Source organism: Chamaea fasciata, unplaced genomic scaffold (genome assembly GCF_029207755.1).
Source record: "Chamaea fasciata isolate MVZ Bird 193981 ecotype frontalis unplaced genomic scaffold, bChaFas1.0.hap1 SCAF_23, whole genome shotgun sequence".
NCBI lineage: Eukaryota > Metazoa > Chordata > Aves > Passeriformes > Sylviidae > Chamaea > Chamaea fasciata.
Window position 1 is genome coordinate 1,618,967 of NW_027094108.1, and position 16,673 is coordinate 1,635,639.

The 16,673-nt window shown below is 43.8% G+C and overlaps 2 protein-coding genes across 2 annotated transcripts; one reads left to right on the forward strand and one right to left on the reverse strand.

Annotated features, from left to right (window-relative positions):
* Positions 1-8: 8 nt before the first annotated feature.
* LOC136300467 (lysophosphatidic acid receptor 6-like) lies at positions 9-2,967 on the forward strand (the record flags this gene model as incomplete). The annotated part of the gene is made up of 1 exon (XM_066202900.1): positions 9-2,967. A coding segment is annotated over one exon (756 nt), but the record flags the coding sequence as incomplete, so codon positions are not given.
* Positions 2,367-16,565, reverse strand: INTS11 (integrator complex subunit 11). The gene is made up of 18 exons (XM_066202899.1): positions 16,543-16,565; positions 16,168-16,348; positions 15,209-15,306; positions 14,567-14,640; positions 13,977-14,205; positions 12,590-12,688; positions 12,408-12,442; positions 11,631-11,769; positions 11,300-11,364; positions 10,865-11,054; positions 9,919-10,002; positions 9,621-9,710; positions 7,632-7,794; positions 7,039-7,146; positions 6,351-6,412; positions 4,891-5,033; positions 3,692-3,821; positions 2,367-2,545 (listed from the first exon to the last, which is right to left on the reverse strand). Exons 2-18 carry the CDS (start codon positions 16,193-16,195, stop codon positions 2,480-2,482), a joined length of 1,803 nt encoding a protein of 600 aa, XP_066058996.1. The 5' UTR covers positions 16,196-16,348; positions 16,543-16,565; the 3' UTR covers positions 2,367-2,479.
* Between the last annotated feature and the right edge of the window lie 108 nt (positions 16,566-16,673).

Consider the following 16,673-nt stretch of genomic DNA (forward strand, 5'->3'; position numbering starts at 1 on the left):
CGGCCTGCAGGGTCACCGGGGCTGTGTTCTGTCTCCACACGTCGCTCAGCGTGGCGTTTTTCAGCTGCCTGGCCGGCGACGTGTGGCTGGCAGCGCTGCATCCCTTCGCCTCCATCCGTCTCCGGGCTCCCCACTACCTGCTGCTGGCCGCGGCGCTGTGGGTGGTGGCCCTGGGTGGCATTGTCCCCCTGCTGCTGCACAGCTCGGGGCTGAGGAGCTGCTTCGGGGGATTCCCTGAGGGTTGGGCTCAGCCCACGGCCCCTGTGGCCGTGCTGGGGGTGGTTTTCGGGGCGTTTGTCCCGGTTTTGGTCACCGTGCTGGGGTTGCCGCTGGCGGCCGGCAGCGTGTGGCGGAGCAGGCCCAGCAGGGCCAGGAGGAAAGCCCTGGGCACCATCTCCATCATGCTGGCCATCTGTGCCCTCTGTTTTTTGCCTCAGCAGCTCAGCCAGCTGCTGCAATTCCTGCTGGAGATGCGGGGGATCCCCCAGGAGCCTCTCGGCGGGCTGATCCCAGGGATGCAGAGGGTGACTGAGGTCCTGGCCAGCCTCAGCTGCTGCCTGAACCCCGTCCTGTACCGTTTCCACTCCTCCAGCAGGGCCTGGCGCTGCCCCTGCAGCCTCAGGGTCAGGCCTAAGAGGGTCTTCACCATCTGTGACCACAATTTTGGGGACCCTTCCTGGGACTACAGGCCCGGGCAGAGGAGTGGGAAGGCAAATCCGCGGGGCTGGAATCAGCTGCTCCGCTCCAGGTACACACAGAGCTGAAATTTCCGCTCCAGGTACACGCAGAGCTGAAATTTCTGACGATTTCCTTTAAAAGCAAGCCTGGAAAAACCTTTTTTATTTTTCCATGCAGATGGAAGGTTTGAGCAGAAAAATAAGATTAAGGCAGATGGGAGATTTTGATCAGGAAAGTGGGACAATCCTTGGGGGAGCTGGAGCCTCCAGAGCACTCCTGGCTCTGTGGTCAGGGATGGTTTTTGGGCTCAACCTGTTGAATTTTGGGGTTGGGAGAACCTGGGGCTGTTTTCTTGGGAAGCAGGGAAGGAGGGATTTGAATGAAATCCAGGAAATTCCTGGACCCAGGCAGCCCTGCTGGGTTTTTTTTCCCTGTTCTCCCGCTCCCTCCCAGGCTGCTGCCCACATTCCACAGCCAAATAGGGGCTTCTCCTCCTGCCTCGGCTTTCCCAGGGAATATTCCAGGATCTCCAGGAGCTGGACACTGATTCATGAGTGTTTAGGAGGGAACAGACACTTGATAAATCCCAGGATTTATCAGCCAGAGGTAAACAAGCTCCTCTCCCCACACACACTCAGCTCTTTGCCCTGTGTGGTCTTGAAACATCTCGAGTTTTGTTTTTCCTCCCCTGACATTTGGTGATATAAACACAATCCTCTGACCTTTCCTCACCCCTTTTCTTGTGTTAACTGCTGAGTTTCCATCCCCTGTGAAACGTGAGGCTCTGGGGAGGATTTTTTATTTTTTTTTAATTATCTTGACAATTGTGGCAGCAGAAAACCACAGGCCTGGCTTAAAACCTGCTTAGAACCGAGTTTATTTCCTGCAGAGGACGTGGGGGTTTGGGTGTCACAAGGCTCAGTTCTGCTCCCTCAAACATCACCCCAAAACTTTGTCAAGGGCTGAGAGAGCAGCAGATCAACAAACCCTGAATTTCCAAGTTCAGCCTGAGCCTCCCCCTGTGCCCAGGTGCTTGTCATTAATTGGACACTTAATTAATTACAATTAAAACCCCAAGTTGGCCTCTCCCTTTCCTCTATTTTGCTCTTAGCTCAGAGCAATTTTTAAACCTTGCTGAGAAAATCAGCTCCAACTTTTCTGAACTCTGAAAAATCTCGATCGCTGGGGAGGTTTGGTGAAAATCCTGAACTGTGAGAGCCTCAGCCCAAAAGAATCCTTCACCTTTAGCAGAAAATTGCCTTTTTTATCCCATTTTTAGGCTCCCTGCACTGGAGTGGGGCTGGGTTTTATCAGCCAAGCACAATCTTTGTGGATAAAAGTAAAAAAAAAAATGATTGGAGGCTCCTTGCAGCCGGCCCTGAGGGAAGGATGGGGAATTAAATAAGTTTTGCTGCTTGGTTATCAGCACATTTAGGGTTTTTTTTTTTTTTTTTACTCTCTGTGATGCTTTTACACTTTGAATTTTAATTGTTTCAGGCAGCACTGAGGGGATTTTAAGGGGAATCAGCTCTGGGAGGGGAGAACACAAAGAAAAAGTTACTCAAATGTGTGCACAACTCAAAAATTGCTCCTCAGCTCTGTTTCAACACAGGTTCTTGACTCCCTGGATGGGTTTTTTTTTTTCCCAAGGGGGAAAATCCCAGGGCTGGTGACTCTCACTGCAGAACTGGACGAACACTGGAATTCTTTTATTAAAACCAAGCAGAAAAAAAGAAGCTTTGAGACAATGTAAACAAAATAAAACCTGACTGTGTGACCCAGCCTGGGCTGGGCTCTGCTCTCAGGGGGTGCTCTGGGGCAGCCCTTTCTTCAGGAGGGATGTCAGGTAACTGCCAAGCTCTTCATCCTAAAAGAGATTAAAAAAAAAAAAAATAATAGGATGAGAGCAAAAATCTTCCTTTGCTTGTCCCATTTGGGGCAGTAAATTCAATTTTGGTACCTAGAAATGAGCTGAGAGAATTCCTGGAGCCTGCAAGATTTCATGTGCAGCTGCCTTTAAAAACTGAAACAATCCATAAATTCATTTCTGGCTGTTCTTACAAAATGCTGGTGTGAAAACTCCCATTTCTCAAAGGAGCTGAGGGGTTTCCTTTGAGGAAAAGCTCCATTTTTTTTTTGCTTGAAATCAAAGAATAAACTGATTTTATTGCTTTGCCTCCCCAAGGCATTTCCTTGCTGTCAAGAAAGAGTTTCGTAACCCAGGCACAGAAAGCGAAGATGATGGGATGGATGACTGGCAAATAAAAGAAATGTTAAGATCAGAAATAATTCTCTGCTCGTTTTAGATTTGCCAGGTAAGAAACACAACGTGAAATACTCAGCAGGGCTCAAAAACACGGAGAGAATTAAATGGAATGAGGTGGAATTAATTACCCCAGGAGTTCTCTGCTTCACTGGGGCTCCTGTGAAACCATTTCTGCTCCACCCCAAATGGGCAGGAAACAGCAGAGACTCCCCTCACCCTCCAAACTCCTGCAGAGCCAGAGGAGGAAGGTTCACCCCAGTGCAGGAGTAGTTTGGGACGGGGGGAATTCTGGCCAGAAATCAGGAATTCAGGCCAGAAATCAAGAATTCAGGCCAGAAATCAGGAATTCCCAACTGGTCATGAGCAGGCTCACCCCAGTGCAGGAATGGTTTGGGAATTTCAGGTCAGAAACCAGGAATTCCCACCTGACAAGTCCAGGACATGAGCAGGCTCACCCCAGTGTAGGAATGGTTTGGGGTGGAAGGAATTGTTTGGGAATTTGAGGTCAGAAATCAGGAATTTGGGCCCCAAATCAGAATTCCCACCTGGCAAGTCCAGGACATGAGCAGGCTCACCCCAATGTAGGAATGGTTTGGGGTGGAAGGAATTGTTTGGGAATTTCAGGTCAGAAATCAGGAATTTGGGCCCCAAATCAGAATTCCCACCTGCCAAGTCCAGGACATGAGCAGGCTCACCCCAGTGCAGGAATGGTTTGGGAATTTCAGGTCAGAAATGAGGAATGCCCACCTGGTAAGTCCAGGACACGAGCAGGACTTTGGTTCCCTGATCCTCTGAGTGTGCTGTGGCCTGGATCAGGATGGACTCCACAGTGATGGAGCCATCAGGGAGGTGCTGCACTGAGTAATCCTTCAGGACCCTGCAGAGAGAGGGGATGGGTTTATTTGGGATGCTGCCTCACCCCTGGGGTCCTCGCCCCAAATCCCAGCCTGCTCCTCTCCTGGGAAGGGAAAAGGGGGCTGAGCCACAGCTTGTTCTGCTGTTCCCATTAATCACGGAGGGTTTCCTGCAGAAATGATTCCTGCAGAGTTTAAAACAGCCTCTCCAGCTCCAACCTGAGCAAAGAACTCAGCAAGAGGGAGAAACAACCTGCAGGGTTCTGCTGCCGCCAGCTCAAACCTGGGCTACAGCTGAGCTGCCTGCACTGGGAACAACCAGCTCCATCCTGGGGGATTAAAAAAATCAATCCCAGCATTCCTGAGGGATTGAAAACCCTTCCCAGGTGTTGGAAGCCCGGGCACTGAGAATTTTGGGGTTTCTCTGTTAACTGGCACAGAAAACACTGCATTTAACCTGAGGCCGTGGAAGAGGCTTCCAAAATTGAGTGACAGCACTGGGATTGTGGGGGCGGAGTTAAACAGAAGTGTGTGATAGCACAGGGTGGAAAATTTAGAGTTTAAGGGTTTAGAATATAGTAATAGATATAAAGTAAGATGGAGGATCTAGGGCATAGGCTGAGTCCTTTTTAATCTTCTTCTCCATGGGTTTGGGTGGTGTTTTATAATTGGGTAGAAAAATCTACATTGTGGACTACAGGAGGTTGGTTTTGGGGTTAAAAGCAAAAATAATTTAGGTGTCATTTCATAATTGACAGCCTTTTAATGGCAAATTTATGATAATTTGAAAAAGGGGGGGAGTGGCTTACATTTTAAGGGAGACTCCAACCCTCCCTGGCAGACACCTGTCTATCTAAACCAAGACATTGGACAATTAGTGCTTAAAAGACCTTGGAAAGAGAGAGAGACACAACCATTTTTCACTCTGTTAGCCAGAACTCACAGCTTGTAAGACTAACATAGGTAAGAATTAATAAACATCTGAGCCCGAACACGAAAACTGCATCACTCCAGCATTGAACCCTGGCTCTAAGAGAAGAAGAAAAGAGAAAAGAAGATTAAGAAACCCCTCCCAGGGCAGGCAGGGCTCACCCCTTGAGGTGGTTGTAGACCCTGAGCACGGTCTCGTGCTCCTTGCGCGGGTCCTGGATGTGCACGCGGCAGGTGAAGCGCAGCTGATGCTCCGCCAGCCCCAGCTCCTTCAGGGCCTGCTCGGGGGACACCAGCCTGAAACTCTGTGAGGGGGAAAAAAAAGGAGATAAATGAATGGAAAATCCAATCCTCTGAGCTCTGGGGGGTTGTGGTGCTGCTCTGGGGTCAAGGGGAGAAGGGAAGTTCTCTTTTCGTGCTGAAACGCTTTCGTCGCTGCTGAGGGCGGGCAGCGAAGGGAGAGCTGAAGGCTGGGACAAAATATCCACCTAAATAATAATAAATCAGTGTTTAACACAGTCAGTTTGGTCTCTGGGAGATGGTTTAACCTCTAGCAGGGGAGTGGTGTTTGAAAATTAAGATGAGGTGGAAAACGAGGCGTCATCTTTGTGAGGGAGGAGAATCGTTCGTGGTGATCTGGGTTCTTCGTGCACCTAAAACATGGCACCACCTTGAGGGGATACCAAAAAACAGCCTCAGAGGGCACAAAAAAACACCCTGAGAGGACACAAACACCACCCTGAGAGGACAGAAACACCCTGAGAGGACAGAAAAACACCACCCTGAGAGGACAGAAACACCCTGAGAGGACACAAAAACCCTGAGAGGACACAAAAACCCTGAGAGGACACAAACAACACCCTGAGAGGACACAAAAACAACACCCTGAGAGGACACAAAAACCCTGAGAGGACAGAAACACCCTGAGAGGACACAAAAACCCTGAGAGGACACAAAAACACCACCCTGAGAGGACAGAAACACCCTGAGAGGACACAAAAACACCACCCTGAGAGGACAGAAACACCCTGAGAGGACAGAAACACCCTGAGAGGACACAAAAACCCTGAGAGGACACAAAAACACCACCCTGAGAGGACAGAAACACCCTGAGAGGACACAAAAACACCACCCTGAGAGGACAGAAACACCCTGAGAGGACAGAAACACCCTGAGAGGACACAAAAACCCTGAGAGGACACAAAAACCCTGAGAGGACAGAAACACCCTGAGAGGACAGAAACACCCTGAGAGGACACAAAAACCCTGAGAGGACAGAAACACCCTGAGAGGACACAAAAACCCTGAGAGGACACAAAAACACCACCCTGAGAGGACAGAAACACCCTGAGAGGACACAAAAACCCTGAGAGGACACAAAAACACCACCCTGAGAGGACAGAAACACCCTGAGAGGACACAAAAACACCACCCTGAGAGGACAGAAACACCCTGAGAGGACACAAAAACCCTGAGAGGACACAAAAACACCACCCTGAGAGGACAGAAACACCCTGAGAGGACACAAAAACACCACCCTGAGAGGACAGAAACACCCTGAGAGGACACAAAAAATCCACCCTGAGAGGCCCCAAGAGAAGCCCAAGGACTCCTTTACTCACGTTGTCCTTCATGAGTAACGAGCCGTGCATCAGCTTTGGCTTCTTGGCGTCTGGCAAAGGACCTGCAGCAAGGCCAGGGGCAGAAAAACACCTCAGGGGCTGCTTTTGCACCCCAAAAAACTGCTCCAGGGCCGAGCCTGGGCTTCAGACAGCGCATTTTTACACTCTTCTGCCCATATCTGCTCAATGCATCAGTGGGGTTTAAGCATTGTCAGAAATCTTGACACCTCAGCAATAATATGTAGTGATAGTTTAGATAATAATTCGATAATTTAGAAATGATATTTAGTGATACAGAGTAAAACTCCCTCTCTTTCCCAGAGGGAAAGAATTAGGCTTGTTTGACTAAAATTCAGTTTATAAAAGCAATTCCAGCTTTCCCAAACCAAGCCGCTACGAGCACACACAGGGGCAGCAAACCAGGCAGGGTGTGCACACTGAATTTAAATTAAATACAAATCTGTTTCACTTCTATTAAATAGATTTATTTAATTCACTATAAATTAGCATCAAATTTGAATAGAAATAGAACTGAAATACGAATATATTTAATTTCTATTAAATAGAAATAGATTTAATTTCTATTAGATAGAAATGGATTAATTTTATTTAATGAAACAGAAATCTGCAGCTTTCTGCCATCACCAGCACTACAAAAAGCAGGAAATCTGGGGGTGGGAGGTGTCACCTATGGCAGTTTCCCTCTTGAGGAGGCCCAGGGAGATGTCCACAGGGATGCAGGGGTTGGTGAGGATGGTGGTGGTCTCTCCGTTGGCTGGCATGAAGCAGCTGACATCTGCAAAGGGCAACAGCAGCACTAGAATTAGTGTTAATTAAGGTGTTACAGACATAATTTCCTTGTGGGGAGGTGTGAATGGCACCCAGCCTAGCTGTGCTGAGGGCCAAAATGGATCCAAAATGTTATTTCAGAGCTTGGATGCCATGGAAAACAATTTTACTTTCATGTCCAAGGGGATCACTGCAATTAACTGGGCTTAATTAATGATAATTAAGATGTCAGAGGCATCATTTCCTTGTGGGGAGATGTAAAAACCACCCCACCTAGCTGTGCTGAGGGCCAAAATGGATCCAAAATGTGATTTTAAGGCTTGGATGCCACGGAAAACAATTGTACTTCATGTCCAAGGGGATCACTGCAATTACACGGACTTAATTTGCGTTAATTAAGACGTCAGAGGCATCACTTCCTTGCGGGGAGATGTGAACACGCACGACTTTGGAGTTTTTTCCGCCAGCCCGTCCCCTGGCCGGGATACCCACGGAACTCCTGCTCGATTTTCTGCCTGAGGAATTCCATTTTCTTGGCCTCCCCGTGCACCAGGAGCACGTTCCTGGGCTCGGCCTGCCGGATGAGCTGCATGATGCCCTTGGCGTCGGCGTGGGCGCTGAAGGACATGTACTCCACCTGCATCTTCACCTCCAGCTGCGGGGAGCAGAGCACAGCCTCAGGGGGTGGGGAGTTCCCCTCGGGGCACGCCCAGAGACACACGGATCCCTCTGGAGTTGTTGAAAAGGATGGAGGAGGACAGTGAAATTGTCCTAAGGAAAAGGTGTCGTGGTTTAAAGGGTCACATTGCCTCGTCTCAGACGATGTTTGTCACGTGGGAAGGGGAAAATTGTGGTTTGTTATCCAAATCTGCTTGGAAATAGGTCAATTATTAATAAAATATATCGATTATTTATATAAATATAGCAATTCTTAATATAATTATATCAATTGTCTGATTTTTAATTATCAGTGATGTAAGTATTTCAATTCTTAACATAAGTACATCGATTATTTGATTTCAATTATCAATGGTATAAATATATCAATTGTTTGATTTTTAATTATCAATGATATAAGTATATCAATTGATTTTTAATTATCAATGATATAAATATATCAATTCTTGGCATAAGTACATCAATTATTTGATTTTAATTATCAATTATATAAATATATCAATTGTTTGATTTTTAATTATCAATGATATAAGTATATCAATTGATTTTTAATTATCAATGATATAAATATATCAATTCTTGGCATAAGTACATCAATTATTTGATTTTAATTATCAATTATATAAATATATCAATTGTTTGATTTTTAATAATCAATGATATAAGTATATCAATTCTTAACATAAGTACATCGATTATTTGATTTTAATTATCAATGGTATAAATATATCAATTGATTTTTAATTATCAATGATATAAATATATCAATTCTTGGCATAAGTACATCAATTATTTGATTTTCATTATCAATTATATAAATATATCAATTGTTTGATTTTTAATAATCAATGATATAAGTATATCAATTCTTAACATAAGTACATCGATTATTTGATTTTAATTATCAATGGTATAAATATATCAATTGATTTTTAATTATCAATGATATAAATATATCAATTCTTGGCATAAGTACATCGATTATTTGATTTTAATTATCAATGATATAAATATATCAATTGTCTGATTTTTAATTATCAATGATATAAATATATCAATTCTTAACATAAGTACATGGATTATTTCATTTTTAATTATCAATGGTATAAATATATCCATTCTTAATATAAGTATATCAATTTTTTGATTTTGAACTATCAATTATGTAAGTTTATCAATTCTTAATATAAGTGCATCAATTATTTGATTTTTAATTATCAATGATATAAATATATCAATTGTTAATATAAGTGCATCGATTATTTGATTTTTAATTATCAATTATGTAAGTATATCACTTATTAATGTAAATATATCGATGATTTGATTTTTAGTTATCAGTTTTGTTGATAAGGTTTTATGGCAGAAGGAAAGGGGCTCTCAAAGAGGTTTTTTGGTAGAAATTAATGCAAAAAGGGGAAAAAAAAAACCCCAAACAAATGCAGCTTTGCTAAAGCAAAAGGGAAAAACCAACAATAAAAAACCCCAAACCAAACAAACAAAACAAAAAAAAAAAAAAAAAACAAAAAACAGAAAAACAAAAAACCAGCAGAAAAGTCTCCCCAAAAACAAAAAGAACCCCACACCCCAAAAACACACAAACAAAAAACCCACCAAAAAAACCCCCAAAACCAAGAAAAAAACCCGAATCCCCCCCAAAAAACCCAAAAAATCCCCGCTAAACCCCCCAAAAGCCACCTAAAAAACCCAAAACAACCAAAAAAACCCAAAGCAAGTGCAACACCGAACCCAAAAATGATTTCTGAGGTGTTTCCAGTGCTGGAAATTGAAAAGCCAACTCACAATTTGTCTCCCTTCCATCTCCAGCTTCCTCTGCCCGCTGAGGATCTTGTGGCCCACAGTTCCCTGCACACAGTAGCCAGGCATGATCACCTGGGGGGAAAAAAAAACCCAAAAAACCCCAAAAACTCAGCAATTCCACGGATTTGGTTTGGCACAAATTCAGAGTTTGGATGTGCTGGTTCAAAGGGGATTTGTGGCCTTTAATTGCAGCTCCTCAGGAGAAGATTTGACACAATTTCAGTGTTTATAATTCACATAAATATAAAAGAGCAGCCCCAAAAAAAGCTCAATTTCTTACCATGTTTTTCTCGTTCCCTGCCCATTTCCTGAAGATTTGGAGGGATTGTCCTGCGTGGAGCATCCCAGGGGTTGCAAACACCACCTGGAAATCAAAAAATGTGCCAGAAATCACTACAAAAAACCCATTTTTCCCCATGATTTCTATAAATACCCTCAATCTGTGCAGAGCATCCACGAATATCCATCACCAACGTTGCACAAAGAGGGATTTTTCCTGTTTGATTTTTCTTCCTACTTGATTTTCTCCCCATCTGATTTTTCTTCCCATCTGATTTTTCTTCCCATTTGATTTTCTCCCCATCTGATTTTTCTTCCCATCTGATTTTTCTTCCCATCTGATTTTCTCCCTATTTCATTTTTCTCCCCATTTCATTTTTCTCCCCATTTCATTTTCCTTCCCATTTCATTTTCCTTCCCACCTTCTCTAAAATTCCCAGGAGCTGAGCCATTGTTTTAAGAAATAAAACCAATATTCCCTGTTTTTAGGAGATATTTGGGAGCATGCTCAGAGTCTGATGGAAAACTCTGAGTGGGTTTTTTTTTTTTAATGGTATCAAATCAACCAGATTTAATCAAGGAATTAATCAAATCAACCAGAATCAATCAAAGATTATGTGGGAAAGAATAATCCTGGTTTGAATCAGGATTTGTAGATGACATAAATATGAAAATTTTTCTCTTTTTTTTTAGGTGTTTCACCTTTAATTAAAAAACAGAAAGGGATTAAATTGTATTAAAAAAACCCAGAAATAAAAGCAGAAAGAGATTTTTAAATTAAAATTTAAAATGGCCTGGCCATGAGAGCATTTTTAGGCCATTAGAACATTTTTTAAAAACCATGAGAGGTTTTTTAGGTGGGATTGCTGAGCTGGAGGATGCTCAGGGGGATTTTTCCCATCAGGATTTGGGAATAAATGGAATAAAACAATCTCCCAGTCCCTCACCATGGGCCCTGGGTTATCTGCAAAGGCTCTGTCAAAGGCTTTGATGTGTTTGAACTCAAACATGTTCCTCTGCACAAAAGTTTTCCGGATTTTCTGGTTGGTCCAAGTGATGAAAAGTTTGTAATAATGGTTGGCTTTCTCTGTCAGGCCAGTGGAAAAGTAAATTGGAGCTTTCAGGTTCATCCTTTCCCTGCAAAAATAAAAAAAAAGTGACCTGTGAGGGGTAAAAATAAAGCTGGGGAGGGTCCCAAGAGGATTTTTGGGGTGTATTTCTCTGTTTTCAGGAGCTAGAAATCAATATTTTAACTATATTTTAAATCAACGTTTAAACATTAAATATTTTAACAGGTTTTAGTGCTTTTCTCCTTCTTACTCCAGACAAATTCCTGCCATTTTCAGCTTTCATCAGGCACAAAGGATCCCCAAAAAACTCACCAGAAAGTTTCCAATAAAATACAAAGTTCCTGGGCACGGCCAAGGGCGAAAACTGGGATGAGAACCTGGGAATAGGAGATGGAATTCAGAGTCTGAGAAAGCCAAACAGCATCAAATGCTCTGTGGCTACAATTTCTCAACAAAAAAACCCCTCTCACTTCCTGAGATTGTCTGAATGTTGCAGATTGGAATGAAAGGCACAGACAAAAGTCCTGGTGTGTTTTCTCTCCTCTCTCTCCAGGAGAGGAATGGCCCACGTTGAGAGGGATTTTTTCTCCTGGAGGATTGGAAATGAGGGTAATAAATCCCTCAGGGTGGGAGGGCACTGTACCTTGCCTCCTCTCTCCACAGTCTCGTGGACTTTCTTGAGGAAATCCCTCTCCCTGCAGCGTTTGGAGTCCCTGATGGTGGTGGCGTAGGTGGATTCTGTGATCAGCAGGTCAGGGCGGCATTTATCAATCCAGGCGGCCCTGAACAGAGGGAATTCCCAACAAAATCCCATCAGGACAGGCAAAAATCCCATCAAATCCATCCAAAATACCACCAAATCCATCCCAAATCCCATCAAAACAGTAAAAAACCCCACCAAATCCATCAAAAATCCCATCGGATCCACCCAAAATCCCAACAAAAGTCAAAAATCCCGTCAAAAAGGTCAAAAATCCCATCAGGACGGTCCAAAATCCCATCAAAAAGGTCAAAAATCCCATCAGAACAGTCAGAAATCCCAACAAATTCACCCACAATATCATCAAAACAGTCAAAAATCCCATCAAAACCATCAAAAATCCCTCGAAATCCATCCAAAACCCCACCAGATCCATCCAAAATATTCTATTTCAATTAAAAAATACTTCAAGCATTGAAGTCCACCTACTGCCCAGCCCTAAAAAATAGATTAATGTGAGTATTTAGATGATATTAAGGTCTAGCAGGCAGGTTTAACGTAAATATCTTCACTGTCACAACTCAAAATTGCATTTTTTATTTCCAGCCGAGACATCATGAAATATCCCAGAGAATCCAAGCGGAATTAACAGCAGCCGTGCTGAAATCTTCCAGTCAGAAATTCCCAAAAACTGACAAAAAATCAGGTTTTTTTACTCACCCCAAGTGCCTGTCTGGTGTCATGTTATAATCACCCTGAGGAGAGGGAAAAAAAAAACCAACAGAGATATTTCTGAGCCAAAGGAATGAGCTGGAAATATCAGAGGGATCTGGAAACATCAGGGGATGTTTCTAGATTTAAAGAAAAAGGGAAATAATTTTAATTTTGGGGGGTATACTCACAGTGTAGACCACAGACTCACAGCCAACCTTGATCTGGAACATGGCAGCTCCCAGCACGTGCCCTGCGTAGTAAGCTTTGATCTCCAGCTCCTCATCCACCTGCCCCAGCAGCAAAAAAACTTCATTAATCCTAATGTTTTTAATTAAAATTAGGGGGTTTGGGGGGTTTTTTTCTGCCTCAGCAAAGCCCCTTTTCACCTCATCCAAATATTTCCAGTTAAATTGTTGGTTTTTTTGTTTTGTTTTTTTTTTTCAGTAAAGCCCCTTTTCATCTAATCCAAATATTTTTAATTAAATTGTTTTTTTGGGGGTTTTCACCTAATCCAAATATTTCCAGTTAAATTGGGGGGGGTTTTTTTGTTTTTTTTCCAGCAAAATAGCTTTCACCTAATCCCAGTATTTCCAATTAAATTGGGGCTTTTGGGGTTTTTACCTAATCCAAATATTTCCAATTAAATTGGGGTTTTTTGGGGGTTTTCACCTAATCCCAATATTTCCAATTAAATTGGGGGTTTTTGGGGTTTTCACCTAATCCAAATATTTCCAGTTAAATTGGGGTTTTTGGGTTTTCACCTAATCCAAATATTTCCAGTTAAATTGGGGTTTTTGGGGTTTTCACCTAATCCCAATATTTCCAGTTAAATTGGGGTTTTTGGGGTTTTCACCTAATCCCAATATTTCCAGTTAAATTGGGGTTTTCACCTAATCCCAATATTTCCAATTAAATTGGGGTTTTTGGGGTTTTCACCTAATCCCAATATTTCCAGTTAAATTGGGGTTTTCACCTAATCCCAATATTTCCAATTAAATTGGGGTTTTTGGGTTTTCACCTAATCCAAATATTTCCAGTTAAATTGGGGGTTTTGGGGTTTTCACCTAATCCAAATATTTCCAGTTAAATTGGGGTTTTTGGGGTTTTCACCTAATCCAAACATTTCCAATGAAATTGGGATTTTTTGGGTTTTCACCTAATCCCAATATTTCCAATTAAATTGGGGCTTTTGGGGTTTTCACCTAATCCCAATATTTCCAGTTAAATTGGGGTTTTGGGGGTTTTTACCTAATCCCAATATTTCCAGTTAAATTGGGGTTTTTGGGGTTTTCACCTAATCCCAATATTTCCAGTTAAATTGGGGTTTTCACCTAATCCCAATATTTCCAATTAAATTGGGGTTTTTGGGGTTTTCACCTAATCCCAATATTTCCAGTTAAATTGGGATTTTTTGGGTTTGTTTTTTTTTTTTTTTCCAGCAAAGCCCCTTTTCACTTAATCCCAGTATTTCCAATTTAATTGGGGTTTTTTTTCAGCAAAACCCCTCTTCACCCCATCCCAATCTTTCCAATTAAACTGGGGGTGGGTTTTTTGGGGTTGGTTTTCTTTTTTCACCTGCACAGTCTGGTGGAGGTGCACAGCCACCACTTTCTTCATGCAGTCTTTGATCATCTGGGAGGTGAAGAAGTTGGTCTCCCCTTTCTTGTCCACGGTGATTTTCCTGTAGTCCTCCAGCAGGATGGGGCAGATGGCCTTGGTGGGGTGGGTCATGTAAATGGGGCCATCAAAACCCACCATCTCACTGAAATAGGGCAGGGCCCCACAGTGGTCCAGGTGGAAATGGCTGCAAAAAATTAAAAATAAAACACAATGGTTGCGTAAAGTTCGGTTTTGGCGGATCTCAGATTTTTTTGGGGGGGAAGTTTTTGGGATGGCACAAAAAAAAAAAACCCCAAATGGTTGCATAAAATGCAGTTTTTGTGGCTCCCAGAGCTTTTTGAGCATGCAGGATGTGGAAAATGCAGCTGAGATCTGAGGGAGTTTTTGGGATGGCACAAGAAAACCCCACAGTGGTTGCACAGAATTCAGTTTTTGTGGCTCCCTGATTTTTTTTGAGCTCTGCAGGATGTGGAAAATGCAGCTGAGATCTGAGAGATGGGGTTTGGGAGTTTTTGGGATGGGCTGGGACAAGGAAAGGGCCTCACCTGATGATGACACAGTCCAGGAAATCCGTCAGCCTCCCGTTCTGGGTGATGTAGGAGAAGTCAGGGAAACGCCTCTGCAGCCAGGAGGAAAGAGGGAATCCATCAGGAATTCATCAGTGACCCCAAAAAAACAGGGAAAGAAAGGCCTGGGACACTGGGAATGTGCTGAGCCCTCCCCAGGCAGCACCAGCATCAGTGATCCAAAAAAAAAAAATCATGGAAAGAAAGGTCTGGGAATCTGGGAATCTGAGGGATGGGTTGGGGCAGGGCAAGGAGGGCTGGATGTGGATTTAATTTTCCCAAACTCCACCAGAGGCAGGGAAAAGAGGGCTGGATGTGGATTTAATTTTCCCAAACTCCACCAGAGGCAGGGCAAGGAGGGCTGGATGTGGATTTAATTTTCCCAAACTCCACCAGAGGCAGAGAAAGGAGGGCTGGATGTGGATTTAATTTTCCCAAACTCCACCAGAGGCAGAGAAAGGAGGGCTGGATGTGACATTTCCTGAAATATTTGAGGAGAAGGAAGTTTTGGGAGATTTCTGAAGGGGAAAGAGCAGCTCTGCCAGAGTCCAGACACACAGAGGAGGCCGGAAATGCTCCCAGAAATCCCCCCAAATCCCTGGGCCAGCAGGGGACACTCACATCATCGTTGTAGCCCATGTGCATCCCACAGTCCAGCATCACGTTCTTGCCAGCGATGGACACCAGGATGCAGCTCCTGCCCACATCCTGCCCTGCACCTGGGCACACAAAACCACCAGGAAAATAGCAGTGAAACAGCAGGAAAACAGCAGAAAAATACCAGCAAAAACACCAGTAAAACGCCAATGAAATACCAGCAAAATCCCAATAAAACACCAACAAAATACCGGTAAAATACCAATAAAAACATCAGTGACATATCAGCAAAATATCAATAAAACGCCAGCAAAACACCAGTAAAATATCAATAAAAACACCAGCAAAACATCAGTAAAATACCAATAAAACACCAGCAAAACACCGATTAAAAAAACCAGTAGAAAACCAGCAAAATACCAGCAAAAAAACAGATGAGTACCAATAAAACACCAGCAAAAATACCAACAAAACCCCAGTAAAACACCACCAAAACACCTCTGGGGAAAGCTGCAACTCTTTCTGAAGCAAAGCAGGTGAAGGTTCTGCACAAACTTCCAGAAACTGCAGTTTCAAGGAAAAGAGAAAAGGATCCTTTTCCCGGCAAGGATCAGAACTCAGCTTCCAGCTGCTCTGCCCTCGTTAAGCCTCATTAATTAAACCCACACCAAGGCTGATAATTAACGTGAGGATAAAGCAGTTCTGCTCATCAGAACCCATAAAAAATAAAGATTAAACACGGAAAAAAAAGAGAAATATTTCCTTCCTGTAGCTCTTTGTCACTGCAGGGGAATTCATGTTCTACCACAGCAAATTCATTACTCCTGATTAATTAATGAATCCTAATAATTATAACTGTCGATGGAAAAAGCCAAAGGAGGGCACAGAGAAGCTGACAGGAATCACATCACGCTGCTCCACCCTAAATTCCGAATCCCGCAGGTTTTTAGTCGGATTTCAAGGCGGTTTTAAGCCGCGCTTACCCAGGGGAGTGACTTTGATCTCGGGCATTTTTACCCCGCTCCAGGTCCCAAACCCGCCCAGGGAATTAGTGCAGCAGCGGATCCGTGAGGGGCACGGAGAGAGAAGAAGATTTCGCCGCTTTTTCAGCCGCCATCCCAAATGTTTTCCAGGATCCGACTCGAGCAGAGGCCAAACTTCTCCCTGAGACGAGACAGAAAACATCGAGTGAGGCGATCAACAACAACCTGTGGGAAAGCGGCCCTGTTTGGCTTCCATATCCACCACTGCTGCTGAGATCCAGGAGAACACATGTAGAAGCACAGAAAAAGAGACCAAATAAAGCACAAAACCGCCATAAACACCGCATTAAACCCCCCAAAGTGCCGAGAACTCACCCCAGGCCCCTCAGAGCCGCCGGCGCCCCCTCAGCGCCTGCGCCGCCGCGCCCCTCGCGCCCCCAGCGCGGATTGGCCGAGCCGCGGGGACGCGGCGAAGCTGATTGGCCCGCGGGGCGCGGCGGGTGACG

Coding starts and splice junctions, on each gene's coding strand:
- INTS11 (XM_066202899.1), bottom strand. CDS start 16,195: ATGCCCGAGATCAAAGTCACTCCCCTGG. Junction 5,034..6,350: donor CGTTACTCATGAAGGACAAC/GTGAGTAAAGGA, acceptor TCCCCCTCACAG/AGTTTCAGGCTGGTGTCCCC. Junction 3,822..4,890: donor GTCTACAACCACCTCAAGGG/GTGAGCCCTGCC, acceptor CTCTCTCTGCAG/GGTCCTGAAGGATTACTCAG.